The following is a 15,498-nucleotide window of genomic DNA, read 5'->3' as shown; positions in this document are numbered from 1 at the left end:
ATGATAAAAATTCATTTTAAATTCTATACATTAATTGTATAATAAATAAAAGTACATAAATACAGCAGACGCACTCTTATATTTGAAGTGATTTAAAAGCATATCGCTACAATTTTTTTTTTCAGTATAAATAATTTACAATTTTTTTTGGGTATAAAAATAATATACAAATCTAGTCTTGTCCTCTTTTTGTCTGCTAGTCCAAATTAGCTCTACTACCTCATTTTTACAACACTGCACATTCTCACTTTCACTGCCACAGTGTACAATGAAGAATGGACGATCGATATATTTGCAAGCAGTGATTCTGCCCCAGTTCATACAGTTCCAATGGGGAGGAGGCCTTCAATGATTCAGACTCCCCAGCCCCTCAAGCATTCCATATTCCAAATCGGACTTCCGATAATTGGCCAATTTAGAACCTAACCCGACAAATTAAATCCTATATACAACAAAGAATACAGAAGGTCCACTTCCATTCCACTAGTTTCGGAACGTGAACCACAATTTCTTGCAAAATGAAATTTGGGAGACATAATTTCAATTCGCTTTCACCAACCCGAGCTAGCGTGTTCTACATCTATCCGTGGCGTCTCGGGTGGTTTACTGTAGATATCGTCAAAGTGAAGACTCACACCTCCTGCCTCAATGTCGTCCTCCAAGTTGGTTGGAAACGACGGCCTCTGAGGTAACCCCCAGTCCAAGGGTTCTTTCCCATCATCCCCCTCCAAGTAGGACGGGAAAGACGGCCTCTGAGCTAACCTCCAGTCCAAGCGTTCCCCGTTTTCTCCCTCCTCTAGACTTCTCTCTGATCGATTATCGTAATAATAGTTATTGGATGCCCCACCCCCGAACTCAGGAGGCTCAATGAAGCTTGTCTCCATCTGCATCAGATTCGGTCCACTCCTGGCCCACCAGTGGCTTCTGCTGGGAGGACCCAAATTACGAGACTCGTGCTGCTGAAACACGCTCTCTCGGAACAACACAGGTGCAACAGAAGTGGAAGCCCCGAGGTGGGACACTGATCGATCCATGGTACTTTCTCCCCTTCCCCAGAACTCCTCGAACCTTGCCTCGTCCTGAGCAAAGTCCGGTGGGGTCCACAAGTCCTCTCCCAGATGCTGCTTGGCCGCCACATCTACATTAGGATCTTCTATCTGGTGATTTGCCATACATCCACGTTGGGCTCCAAGAGAGGTGTAGTACCAGTCGAGGAGATATGGATGATTCCTCTGATCGATATCGACAAGCCACAGGGAGCCCAAATGGTTCCCAGTTTCGAGAGCATCCTGTTGGACCTCCCTTGAGTAAAAGCTGTTCCGCTCCGCATAGCCTCTGAGATTGGGGCCTGCCCACCATGCTCTAGGAGGTGAGTATGAAGGCCTAGGGCAGTGTCCTTGAAGCATTCGGTCCCTAAAAGCTCGGAGATGCGAGAGGAATTGCTTCCCCTGTAGATCAGGCTCCCATGAAGCATAACTGCTCTGGAAGCTGCACAACCCAAGAACAACCTTCCATCAGAAAAGGCATGAACGAGAGTGAAGAGAAAGCATACCACCACTTCGCTATTTTGCGGTTGCTGAGCATAAAGAATAACAACAATAACATGAACTAGAACTACAAAAGTTTCTTTAAACTTATTCTATGGAGCCATTTGGTTATTTCCATCAATAATGATGGGTCATCCCACCCTAGCCAAACGCTCACCAGAGCATGGAAAACCACCCACAGATAACCGATATTTAGAGACTGTGGCCTATAATTAAACCTGGAAAATGCAAAGGTAACTACTTCACCTCAAAAATGATTTCTCCATTTTGCCCTGAGAACTCCTCTGGTTGCAAGATGACTTGTGAGGCGAGCCATAATTGCTATTCCCGTGGTTTTGGAAATCAAACACACTAAAACTGTAATGAAACCATCAAATGGGAAAGGAAAAAAAAATAAAACTTTTAGTTAATCAACATGTCTGCACCTCAACACTTTTCTCCATATAAGTCAACAACAAAATAAATAGGTCCCAAAGGTTTCTCAAGAAAACATCCAAAAGTACCTGCAAACATGACCCACACCTTCAACATGCACGGTGAAATCTGAGATGAACTGCAAAATATCGTCCACCCTCTGCAAAACAACCATCAAACTTTGATCAGCATTATTGTGTTACCCGACTAAGTCATTACAAGACTATAGTTCATACCTTTGGAACGACAAACATAAGCAAGTATGGAGTGAGGAAAATAGAGGTCATCTCTTCCAGTAACATCATCCCAGTATACTGCAAGAGAAAATTGCACACCAGGCACGCACATGAACCAATTTTCAAACATGAAGAACCATCACAGAACATGAACTCAGATGTTCCCGTTGAGGAGTAATGGAAAATGGATATAAATGCTCGCAAAATGAAGAGAATGGAAGATCTTTTTTGAAATTGAACAATCCATGGTTAGGTTATTATGTTGAACAATCTCTGTAGCAACTTCAAGTTTTTGTGTTTTCAACATTGACCGAGATGGCCCCAGCAGTGAGCAGTGGGAACCATAGGGATGCTGGTGATGTCAGCTGGGACAACCAGTAGCCTTCTGCAAAGGCAACTTTGCAGAGAACAAATCCAAAGGAGGCCATACAGATCACCTAGGTGACATGAAAATGCTCATGCCATCCCAGGACAAATGACAGCTTGCTTAAAAGGGACCGGCATTGAAAGGATAATCTTTTGCTCTAATGTGTGTCCTAGAAACCAATTAAAAGCTGTTCCAAATATTGCTTCAAGAACAAGTTCTAAGGAATTGTCATTAAGAACATATTCCAGGAACGACATTCCAAATAAGAAAATTAATTTCGCTTTTTTCATTAAAAATAATATTGTTGTTAAAGTCATTTGCAAAGAGGGTCAAATTTCCTGAATGGATAGGGGCTCAGTAATTCCAACATAATGTTCAAGTAGGAATATATATATATGTACCTGAAACAGAGTCTCAAATTCTATCCGCACCGCCTCACTATTTTCTTTGCCACGCCATCTCTTTGGCATGTAGTGAGTGTGCTGGACCACCATAGACATTGCCCCTTCTGGATCAAGTACCAGAAGTTCGTTTGCAATCGCAGCACGACTGATAGCAGTGATTGTTCCAAAAACAGCTCCATACCAGAAAAGTTGGCGCCCAAAGATCTGCAATGCTTACAAATTTACAAATTATTAAATCGTATACAAGATCTGAAACTGAAGGAAAAACATATATTTCATCTTTTACGAGTTATTCTTACTCTAGCATCAGACCTCAAATTGACAGATGTTAAAAAGAAAAAGAAAAGAATTTTCCCATGCTAATTCTTGAGGCAATTTAATGATATTAATAAATTTTTAAGAAGTGCATGCTGAAAAGTTGATCTCTCTGAATAAACCTTAGATATGATTTCCTATCAAGTGCCTAGAAAGTAACCAAAAAATTAATAAAAAATTAGAATTTCTTTAAAAGTAATTTTTCAAATTCTGTAAAAATCTAAAAATGGAAATCCAGATCTTAGTGAAATATTTTTTTAGTTGGAATTACTTCGTTAAAATATTCACTTTAAGTTGTCATCTCTGTATTCAGTTTCATTAAAGAGCTGGAGAATTTCAGAACTCTTAAGACAGGCCCATAATAATGCGAGCAACATAACAAAGCTTCCAAGAGTTCTTATTTTACTGCACGGAAGAAGATTTATTACATGGCCTTCCAGTAGAGACTCCTCAAGAAGAGCAATTATGAGAAGAACTGCGGCAAATCCACCAGAGACGAAGGAGATGAATTTTGCGATAATAGAAACTATAGGAGATGGGAACTGCTTTAAGTAATCTGAAGCATGCAGCACACTGCTGTTGATACGGTGCCTGAACAAATGATCAACCTGCCAAAGGTCAATGACCAAGTAGATTAGAACTTCTCCATATATTAAGAAAATTTTACCAAAAAACATCGATTTAGCTGATAAGAAAGAACGCCAAGCAAAAACTATAAATAATTAAGTTAAACTACATCTAGAATTATATAAATTTTTTTTATATGCTTCAATTTTTTTCACTAAGCAACCCCATACCATGATAATCACAACAAAGGCTTTCAGAATATAAGTGCAAAAAATATATATGTGTGTGTGTGTGTGTGTGTGTGTGTGTGTGTGTTTGTGTGTGTGTGTGTGTGTGATATGTATATATGTATGTGTATACGAACCACAAAGGAGTAATACCTCATTAAATTCCCTAAATATCCATCTCGACAGATTTGACCACCTTCGTGATGATGCAGTGCTTGGATGATTATAGAATTGTTCAGCATGTCTCAGGAAGAGATATACAAGCATGAAGATAACAAGGAAAGGAGAAAGGACAAGCATTGTGAATCCAACCAAGATAAGCCTTTTCTTTAATGCCCTTGGGTTAACAATGAAGTCCCTCCGAACACAAAAGTTCCTGTAAATAATATTTGAAACCAGGTCAAACGTTATCATCTCTCTAGAAAGTAGACAGTCTTGAAATTATTGATGCACAACGCATAAAAAATACACATAACGACTACACACACTCTCTCTCACAAACCATGCATAAAGAATGAGTAAACAGAGGCTAAATTACTCCAGTTACAGCTAAATCCACTCGAGCTCCAAAAAGATCGTAAATTATTATCTCTATTTTAAATACCAAACGGCCATCATGATCATTCTGATTTATGCTTTTTTTTCTCCTTGGGTGTGATTCGAACCACCACCCACATAAAAGTTCAAGCAAGACGAGTTTCCTACTGACCTATCCTGCATCGGAAAACAGCACCCAGTTTATGTTGCAAACTTAAACCCTAAGTTCAGTATGTACACTGTATTTTGCCGAATAATGCTGGCAAAACATAAAGACTAACTATAGGTGCAAAATCTGAAACCATTTTTATAACCAATGCATAATAACACAGCTGAGTGAAATTTCCATTACCGGTCAAACATGCTCTGAAGGATACACCAATTCAAAGTCCACTCCAATGTCTTTGTAAGAATCAGTCTTCGTTGCCTTCCATCAGAACAACTCACAGCAGGGCCAGCACCAGGAACCCACGGTGATATTTGAAATGCAAGAACAGCTTTGTTGACCATTCCAATCAAGTAGTTTTCCTTCCGCATCAACCGCATGACTATATCATGGGCAGAGAGATCCTTGACAACACATAGCTTTTGTGAACTTTGCAGCTTAACAGCCTTCTCAAGGATTGTTGCCCATGGCATGGTTTGGATTTCGCTGTCCGTGACATGGAGACTGGAGGGAAAAAAAGAGAGAGAAAAAAAAAATGCCTCAGTTATGACTTACTTCTTGCTAAGGAATTTGAATAAATCTTGAATTGAATTTTAACCCATGAACTAGAACTATTCCATATGAATTGCCATCTCCAGGTAATCTAATTAAAGGAAACTTTGGAGCACCTGTTGTAATAGAAGTGACGAATTCCCAGAATATCCTTTAACTGAGCAAAAAACCTAAAGAAGCAGAATATCCAGTAAATGGAGAATATCCCCAGATACCCAACAATGATAGCTTTGTTCACGGTCAGCGGGCTTAAAGGGTGCTGATGAAGAGCTTCCTTAGCCAGATCACAAGGATTGACTCCTGACTCCACAGCATCCATGCCACACTTTGCATTGCGAAGCCCATCCCAATCAACATATAGCAAGAAAAATCCAGAGAAACAAATGGTAAAACCCAGACTGAGCAGCTCAACTATCCACTTAATAATAATACACCAGAGCCCCTTCTCACAGTAGTAACTATAAAGCCTCTCAAAAAACAGGTCCAAGTCAGTAATTGGTTCCACACTCAAACTTTCCCCATTGAGAAGTGCTGAAGGGCTTTCACTACCAGGACTTGGGATCCTTCCATACTCAGACAATTCAATCTCAGGGGGCACATCCCTAAGCAAACCTGCAGTCAAAGAGGAATCACCACGCCAATTCCATTTAAATTTGCTGGAAGTATTAGTGCCTTTTTGACGACCACTGAACATCATTCACAAGTATTTCCAGTTGGCAAATACGACCAGTCCATTCCCCAGATTAATTGTGGATCAGAACTGGGACCTGAAACAGGAAAATACTTTGTCAATATATCTGATAATCCAGTAAATAATACAGGGCAGGAAGAACACTACTGATAGACCTACAGAACGAGTTATAAAACAAAAGCTTGGCTATTAGGTATTCATGCTGAACACAGCACGAGCATTACAGATGTTATACCCAAAAAGAAGTCCAAGACATTTATAAAGTCCTCGTAAGTTGATAGATGACGACCAGCTACAAAATTAGCCTCTATTTGTATTAGTAGTCTCCAGTAAAATTAACAATAAAAGCAAGCAACATTTATTGGAGGACTGTGCGGAAATAAAATAAAATGTAGTCAAGTACATCAGATTATGCATAGGAAAGCAAAATTGTCAGAAGTTTCGCCAGCTTAGAGAACAATCGAACCATGAAATTTATGCTATCACTGATAAGTATGTATTTTCTTAAATAATTCAAATACACAATCAGAAGAGAAAAGAACGTATTGCCATTGGTGCATAAGATTAATAAAGAAGAAATAATTCATATATCTAATGCCATAGATAGCGCTATCAGTTTTACCTTTCCATTTATTGGCACAACATGCAAAGTCAATCCCCTGATGTTATCAAGCTCTCTTTTCAGCTAGCTGGTGATGTTAACCACCTCCTGTTGTAGGAAGAGAGAAGATTGTTCATATTATACTAGGAGAGAAAGAGGATATACAACGATAATAATAATAATAGAAAATTAAAAGGAACCAACAGCAAGCAGCCAGATTTTCCTCTAACTTCCAAGCTGATGGTAGTAAATTTAACTCATATCCGCTGAGACTCAGATACTTGAGCATCAAGATGCTGAAAAAAAAGAGCAGGTACAATCTAGTTCCTAAATACATCCTGGAACATAATACAAACTGTCCATTCAAATATCTTCTCAGCTGTAAAATATTGTGATAGGCTTCTGCAAACATCTTATGTTCAGCCTCTTCATATCATCTGATCAAGTCAAGAGTTAATACCAATTTATCTTTCTGTTAATATAACATATCTGAAATGCACTGCTCCATGAAAGCTGATAATAAAACATTTGCAACGTGAAGCACTACGCTTTCACTCAATGCAATGGCAGTCTACAATAATTTCTGTCAAGCATGACTTTTCTAGACAAATTATTTTGCTGGCATCTCATCCACAACAGAACACAGTCCACACCACGGAATGGCTCATTCAGCCATCTATAACAATCTCTCTTCCAACCTTTTCTTTTTTCTTTTAGGTGAAACTCTTGACTGCTTTTCAGATTAGAACAGCCATCCTCTTGAAAAAAAAGCTTATAGCTTGTCATATGCCTACGTTAAATGTGCCCCTTCAGCAAAATACTAAACAAAAAGCAATGACGCAGGATGCCATGCTCGGAAAACCAGCACCATGTTTTCGTTCACTTTATCAATATGCAAAACTCTCTTAAAATCTTAACTAAAAGCTGCTCTGCGCACGCGTCTTCCCAAAAAATGAGCAATATATCTATTAGCATGCAAATTGAACATTACCATTCTTCTAAGAAACTATCCAAATCCTTAGAACCTCAAAGAAACATCCTTTGAATACTAACCATCCTTTAAAAATATCCTGAGCATGCAGTATAATTCAACACAGACAACTACTAAAGCCAACCGCAGAACACATTCAATCCCAAAGTGACTCTTCTGAGCAGAATCCTCCCAGTAAGCAGCTTTCAGCTCATTCGTAATCGAAGCATTAACACATCATAAGCACCCAATATGCGCAAGTCAAACCCTAGCCCAAACGGTTACCCACTTTCAGTTGAGCACTTCAACCATCAATCCAGCAGAGAAACACCTTCACGCAAGCAATCTCCCAAAGTATCGGAGAAAACGAACTCTCCAGGTTCCAAAAGGTCAAAACTTTCGGCCAAAACAATAGAAGGAGAAGATCAAAACCGCCATCACAGAGAGAGAGAGAGAGAGAGAGAGAGAAAGAGCAAGGAGTCCAATCCAGCTACTTACTGATGAGGGGGTGAGCTTATTAATTATCTCTAAGTCAATAACGGCTGGGTTAATTCTGGAAAGAAATAGCTGCGGGGGTGATCAGTTCCGCCGCAGCAGAAATTCGGGTGGCCCGGGTGTTCGCCGGAGAAGGAGGCGGCGGCCGCGGGAGGACGCCACCGGAGGCGGGGCGCAGGGCGAGGGCGAGGGTTTTGGGAGTGGGCGAAGAGATAACAATCGAGAGCGAGAGGCGACCGCGACGCCGTTGACAGCGTACGAGGAGGACGACGACGACGACGATGAAGGGGACACAGCAAACTTCTTGCTGAAGGGACTTCGGTCGGAGGGGAATCAGCTGAGGGAGGAGGAGAGAGAGAGAGAGAGAGGGTGAACGGATGAAAGAGAAAGAGAGAGGAGGCGAAGTAGCAGAAGAGAGAGAGGGGGGTGGGGTTGCGTGGAAGAAAGATGAATTTCCTGAGAATATTTTAATCAACGGGAAAGAAGGGATTTTCTGCGGCCTCTTCTATTGTTTCGTTCGTTTGTTGTTTATACGTAGAAGATGAAGGAATTTTTCCCGTTAAAATTTCATCTGCGCCCTATGTGATTTGGTAAATTGGCAGCGACACCTCCTTATTTTTTTGGAAAATAAAGTCACTTGCCATTCCTCGAACGAGAACTAGCGCGGTGAATCAGCTATAGAGTTGGGATGGACCGAGAGGAGTGTCGATGGACAAACAATCCTTCGAAAATTTTACTTTCTAATGCTGCGTTTGATTTCAAAATATGATTTTAAAATTAGATTTTGATTTTGAAAAAGAACGGTATAAATAGGATCCACCATTTGACTTTGTATGAGTTATTTTATTTTGTTGTTGGTAGAATTAAGTTAAAGTTGTGATTTTAAAATCACATTTGCGAACCAAACAAGGCATAAAAAAATTTTCGATATGAACCGTGGTATCCGAAGTCTAGTTAAGTCCCACTAATCAAATAAATTTAAGTCGGCTCACTAAGGGATAAAACTCTCTCAATGTGAATTTTTTGCATCAACATGATTCGAACAAGCGCCGAACCGCTTGAATCAATCCACCACGTCGGTTTGTCTTCTAAAATTTTGATATCTGAAGATCCACAAATTTTTTAAAAAATTTTGAATGAAGTTATCTTCGGTCGCCTCATAATTTGGATGAGCTAATTCAATAGTTTTATTTGTTAAGAACAGACAATTTTTAATTTAATGTCGCTCCAATGATGGTTGATTAATCTCCATTTCTTATTAGCTTAAATTTTTAATTAGAATATGACCCAATTACGTGAAAGTTTTAATATATTGTTGCTAATTTCTGATGATTTACATGGTTCATTCAGGGAAAAAAAAACTTAACAAATTATCAGATTGTTAAAAAGCTAGTAAATTTTCACATGAAAACAAATCTCTTATGCCTCATCTATGTATCTATCTCTATCCATATCTATATCTCTATCTATAATCTATCTACCTGTCTATAAATATCTATCATTGAAACAAACTAAATGTGGATAGAGGTCGAGTTATTATAGTTTTGCCATGTTGGGTATCCTTTTAATTTGGAGGAAGTTGGGCTCAAATCGTATTAGGTTTTTATCGAGATTTAATAGGCCCAAGGACCCACTTTTGTAGGGTTTATTTTTCAGCAAAAACTGAGGCAGTAAAATTGTGGCTGATCTACAAAGAATACAAAAAGCAGCGGCAGAGAATATAGAGAAATAAAGCGCAGCGACCAGCAGTAGATTGAGCCTCGATTGGAAGGGCAAACGAACTCCAATTAAGACGAAATTTTAGCAGCAGCTTCACAATGTGTGGGGCTAAATTCTAACCGTTCACAATGTGTAGATGGAGGAGTCTACCAGATCTATGTTCAAGTTGAATGCAACTAACTACTCTATATGGAAGTCTCAAATGGAGGATCTTCTATTTTGTATGGACTTGTACGATCCCATTGAAGGGGATTCCGCGAAACCAAAAGATAAGGATGACAAGGCTTGGGAACGCACAAATCGGAAGACTATTGGTTTTATTTGGCAGTAGATAGACAATAGTATTTATCATCATGTTGCTCAGGAGACAAATGCAAAAGTGTTTTGGGATAAGTTGGCAAATCTCTACGCGAGGAAGACTCCACAAAATAAGGTATTTCTCATGAAGAAGCTAGTTCATCTTCGTTACCAGGATGGAGGTGATATGGCTGTGCACATGAGTAATTTTTAGGATATTGTTAACCAGTTAACGAACTTGGAGATAATACTACCCGATGAGTTGTAGGCTTGTCTACTTTTAGGGACTCTATCGGATAATTGGGACACACTTGTGCTCGCGTTGAGCAATTCTGCACCTAATGGAAGGCTATCGTTGGTCACGGTGACAGATAGTTTATTTAATAAGGAGACTAGAAAAAAAGGCTCTAGGATTTCCATTCAGTCTGAAACTTTGGTTACTGAACAACGAGGGAGAAGTCAAAGCATAAATTCCTCTTCCAAGCATGGTAACTCACATGACAAATCGAGGGGTAGATCAAAGTTGAAGACGAGGAAATAGGTCACTTGCTATCACTGAGGAAAAGAGAGACACTACAAAAGGGAGTGTAGAGCTCTGAAGATGAATCAGAATGGCAACGGTCAGAGCAAGAAGGAAAACGGCACTACAGCAGTGGCATCTGATGGAGAAACCTACATTGTTTGTGATGAAGTTTATCTGAATCTCATGTGTGAAGACTCTACTTGGGTTGCAAATACAGGTGCCTCATTCATGTCACTCCTCATCGGGATTTCTTCTCATCTTATACTACGGGGAACTATGGTTATATGAAAATGGGGAATTGACAGTCATGCAAGATTATTGGTATTGGTGATATCTGTCTAGAGACCAAGCTTGGCTGCAAGTTGCTTCTGAAGAAGGTGAGGTATGTTCCAGAAATTCGCCTTAACCTAATCTCGACGGGTCAGCTTGATGATGAATGCTACAGTAACGAATTTAGCAGTGGGGATGGAAGCTCTTTAAGGGTTCGTTGATTGTGGCACGGGATTAGAACACTAACACTCTCTACAGGCTGTGTGTCAAGCACAACTCCGATCAAGTTAATGTTGCTGAGGATTATCCTATCGAGCTATGGCACATGAGACTTGGGCATATCAGCGAGAAAGGTATTTAAATTCTTGCTAGAAAATAGTTTTTGCCCGTTAAAGGTATGCACTTGAGCACTTGTGATCACTGTTTCAGCTGGTAAGCATATGAGAGTTTTTTTGGTTAGAAGTCGCCCCTCTAGATGCGATCATATACTTGATCTTGTGCATACTGATGTTTGTTTCATGTCGGATAAATCTCTTGGTTGTGCTATCTATTTTGTGACCTTTATAGATGATCACTCCATGAAGGTTTGGGCTTATCCTATGAAAACTAAAGATTAGGTGACTAAGATTTTCAAGAACTTTCATGTAGTTGTGGAAAAAGAAACGAACATGAAGCTGAAATGTGTCAGATCTGATAATGGCGGTGAGTATAGGGGTCCTTTCGAGAACTATTGCAGGACTCACGGGATCAAACTTGAGAAGACGGTACCGAAAACTCCACAGCAAAATGGACTTGCAGAGAGGATGAACCGCACAATTATTGAGAGGGTCCGTTGTATGCTTTCTCAAGCGAAACTGTCTAAGTCTTTTTGGGGCGAGGCAATTAGGATAGCGTTGATCTTATTAATCTTACAGCGTCAATTGCACTTGATGGAGATGTATCCCAGCAGGTATGGACCGATAGGGAAGCACATACAAGCATCTCATAGTTTTTGGGTGCAGGGCATCTATTCACGTTCCTCGAGATGAAAGATCGAAGCTCAATGCTAAGACAAAACAATGCATCATCTTGGGTTATGCGCATGAGGAGTTCGGGTACAGGTTTGGGGATCCTAATAGCAGGAGGATTATCAAGAGCAGGGATGTTGTGTTCTTTGAGGACCAGACAATCGAGGATTTGCAGAAGTTAGAAAAGGTCGGAGTAAGCAGTCCTCACGAGATCTCTATTCCCATACCGGTTGATGTAGAACATCGAGTAGAAGAGGTACCTGGTGAGGATGAAGAAACCATGACTGGGGGTGAAATTCCTCAAGTAGATGATGATGTGACTGAGGATGATACAGCCTCGTAGTTGTAGTTAGAGCCTGCAAAAAATCTACCTAGAAGATCTGACAGAGTAAGATGACTTTCTACAAGATATCCGCCTCATGAGTATGTGCTACTGACTGACGGGGGAGAACCTGAGTACTATGATGAAGCTGTGGTACATGAACACAAGGAGCAATGGTTGAATGTGATGAATGAAGAGATGAACTCCTTGTCTGAGAATCACATGTATAACCTAGTAAAGCTACCGCAAGGAAAAAGAGCATTGAAGAACAAATGGGTCTACAGGTTAAAGACATAAAACTCACAGCCTCGATACAAAGCTCGACTAGTAGTGAAAGGCTTAAACCAGAAGAAATGAGTTGACTTCGAGGAGATCTTCTCACCCCGTTGTCAAGATTTCATCTAGCCAAGTCGTTTACGCATTGGCAGCTAGTCTGAATTTGGAGATCGAGTGGCTCAATGTTAAAACAACTTTCCTACATGGTGACTTGGAGAAAGAAATATATATAGAGCAGCTTGAAGTATTCTGAGTTAAAGGTAAGGAGCATTTGGTGTGCAGGTTAAGGAAAGGCTTGTATGGGCTTCAGCAAGCACCTCGACAGCAATATAAAAAGTTTGACTCTTTCATGTTAAGCCATGGCTACACACGGACCACTTTAGATCATTATGTGTTCGTGAAACAATTCTTGGATGGTGATTTTATCATTTTATTGTTTTATGTGAATGATATGTTGCTTGTTAATTATGATATGAGCAAGATTGCAGAGTTCAAGAAAGAGCTCATCAAGTCCTTTGCCATGAAGGATTTGGGACCGGCGAAGCAGATCCTTTGGATGCATATTTCTCGTGACAGATCAAGTGGAAAACTTTGGTTTTCTCAAGAGAAGTACATCGAGAAGACTTTGGATCGGTTCAACGTGGGTAATGCTAAACTAATTTCATCACTACTTGCTTCTCATTTCAAACTTAGCTCGAAATAATGTCCTACAAGTGAGACGAAAAAAAAAAGAGATGAAGAAAGTTCCTTATTCATCAGCTGTAGGGAGTTTGATGTATGTCATGGTCTGTACGAGACTAGATATTGCTCATTCAATTGGTGTAGTTAGTCGTTTTCTCTCCAATCCGGAGAAAGAACATTGAAATGTGATTAAGTGGATCCTGAGGTATCTTAGAGGAACATCCAAGTTGTGTTTACATTTTGGCACGGCTAAACCGAAGTTAGTGGGCTATACGGATGCGGATATGGCAGGAGATATCGATTCCCGTAAATTCACTTCAAGATACTTGGTGACTTTTGCGAGGGGGGGAGCTATCTCATGGCAATCAAGGCTTCAAAAGTGCATCGCTTTGTCTACCACGGAAGCCGAATACATTGTAGTGACTGAAGGTTGTAAGGAGATGTTGTGGTTGCAAAAGTTTTTGCAGAAGTTAAGCTTGAAGCAAGAGAGGCATGATCTACACTGTGATAGTCACAGCGTCATTCATCTTTGCAAGAATCCCACTTTTCATTCGAGGTCGAAGCATATCGATATTAAGTTTCATTGGATTAGAGATGTATTGGAATTTAAGTTGGTGAAGCTGGACAAAGTGCACACTGACGAGAATGGAGCTGATATGATGACAAAACCTTTCGCTAAGGAGAAGCTACATGTTTGGCAGAATTTAACCGATATGCTCGAAGCCTCCAAATAGTTGGGAGGGGGAGTTTTTTTAGTATTCCTCCAATATGGAGGAAGTTGAGGTCAAATCGTGTTGAGCTTTTATCGGATTTTAATAGGCCCAAGGACCCACTTTTGTAGGGCTTATTTTTCAGCAACAACTGAGGCAGCAAAATTGTGGCTGATTTGCAGAGAATACAAAAGGCAGCGGCAAAGAATACAGAGAAACAAAGGGCAGCGACCAACAGTAGATCAAGCCTCAATCGGAAGGGCAAACAAACTCTAATGAGACGAAATTTTGGCGGCAGCTTCACAACGCGTGGGGCTAAGTTCTGAACAGTTAGAATTCGTATTCGAGCTCTCTAGGTGCTGTTGTGGTTGGTTTTGTAAACCACTCTTGTGGGTAACGAATTTCGAATTTGGGTGATCCAAGAGAATGTGTCTCTTGAGTTTTGTGATCCAAGAATTTTATCATTGATGAAATACATCGTGTAATCTTCATTGATATTGGATCGTTGATTCGGAGTTGGTCTCGTTATTTTTCCTCACATCGGGGTTTTCCATGTAAAAATTCTTGGTGTTCCTTTTCTTTACTGCTTGTTGGTTGATTTGGTTGGTTCCTATCTTGATTACACTAATAGGGGAGGAAGATTAATCGCTACGTGGTTGTTTGGTCGTGCACACCCTTCCCAACAAGTGGTATTAGAGCCCAAGGTAATGATCCTAGGTAAGCGCACACGCTATGCGTGGAACCCACAACAAACCAGGCTCGAGTGTGTAACTCATGACTAGTGAAGGTCCTAACAATTAGTATCCGAGTCCAGAAGTGAAAGCCTGGCTTGGAGTTAGTTGTATCCAGTGTGTTACTTGCCGTCATATCATGGGGATTACAACGAAGTCCTCCATATAGTCGAGAATGGGGAGAATTGTTGGGGCAGTTTTTCTCCTATATGGAGAATGGTGATCGCGAATGTTGGAGGTAATCTCACATGAAAAATGTTAGAGATAATCCCACATGGAAAAGTTGAGAGGAAATTCGTAGCTTTATAAGAGACAATAGTCTAGGAATCTATTGGCTTAAACTTTTGAGTTGCGGATAAACCCGAATCCGAAATAGGCTTGTAAATCTTTCCTAACATGCCCTACTATTAGATCAATATAAAAAAAAAGTAAATTGGATGCCTAAGACAAAACCAAAAGGGAATGGCTTAGTGGCTCTTTCCACTTATTTGGTAGTCTCAAGTTCAATTCTTTTTATTAGAATATATTTCGGTATTTCTGAGATTCAGTTATCTTGTATAGTTAATACTGTATTAGGACACCTTCATGTACCTAATTGTATGTCGAAGATACCAAAATATATTCTAATGCCTTCCATTCTCAATCATACATTTTGCCGCATTTATTCATTATTTATATTTCATTTGTCTTATTTTTATTTTTAAATGATTAATACATTTTTAGGTGCCAAAATACTTTTAATGAACAATCCACAAAACTATACCTGTTTACGTACTTTTTGGTCGATTTCATAACAAGTTTTCAAACAACTACTCATTTTTTTATGCTCATTTTATCAATATGATATCAATTAGAGAATGAAAATTTTCTAAC

General features: G+C 39.8%; 1 protein-coding gene across 1 annotated transcript; it reads right to left on the bottom strand.

Annotated features, from left to right (window-relative positions):
• Positions 1 to 264: 264 nt before the first annotated feature.
• On the bottom strand, positions 265 to 8,571 carry LOC116187743 (autophagy-related protein 9). Its single transcript, XM_031516666.1, has 11 exons — positions 8,093 to 8,571; positions 6,646 to 6,732; positions 5,449 to 6,099; positions 4,967 to 5,284; positions 4,231 to 4,453; positions 3,712 to 3,891; positions 2,966 to 3,172; positions 2,198 to 2,275; positions 2,051 to 2,121; positions 1,794 to 1,904; positions 265 to 1,488 (listed from the first exon to the last, which is right to left on the bottom strand). Exons 3-11 carry the CDS (start codon positions 6,027 to 6,029, stop codon positions 552 to 554), a joined length of 2,706 nt encoding a protein of 901 aa, XP_031372526.1. The 5' UTR covers positions 6,030 to 6,099; positions 6,646 to 6,732; positions 8,093 to 8,571; the 3' UTR covers positions 265 to 551.
• Positions 8,572 to 15,498: the final 6,927 nt, after the last annotated feature.

This window comes from Punica granatum, chromosome 8, assembly GCF_007655135.1.
Source record: "Punica granatum isolate Tunisia-2019 chromosome 8, ASM765513v2, whole genome shotgun sequence".
NCBI lineage: Eukaryota > Viridiplantae > Streptophyta > Magnoliopsida > Myrtales > Lythraceae > Punica > Punica granatum.
The sequence above is the reverse complement of the archived record's forward strand: the minus strand, read 5'-3'. Positions and strand labels throughout refer to the sequence as shown.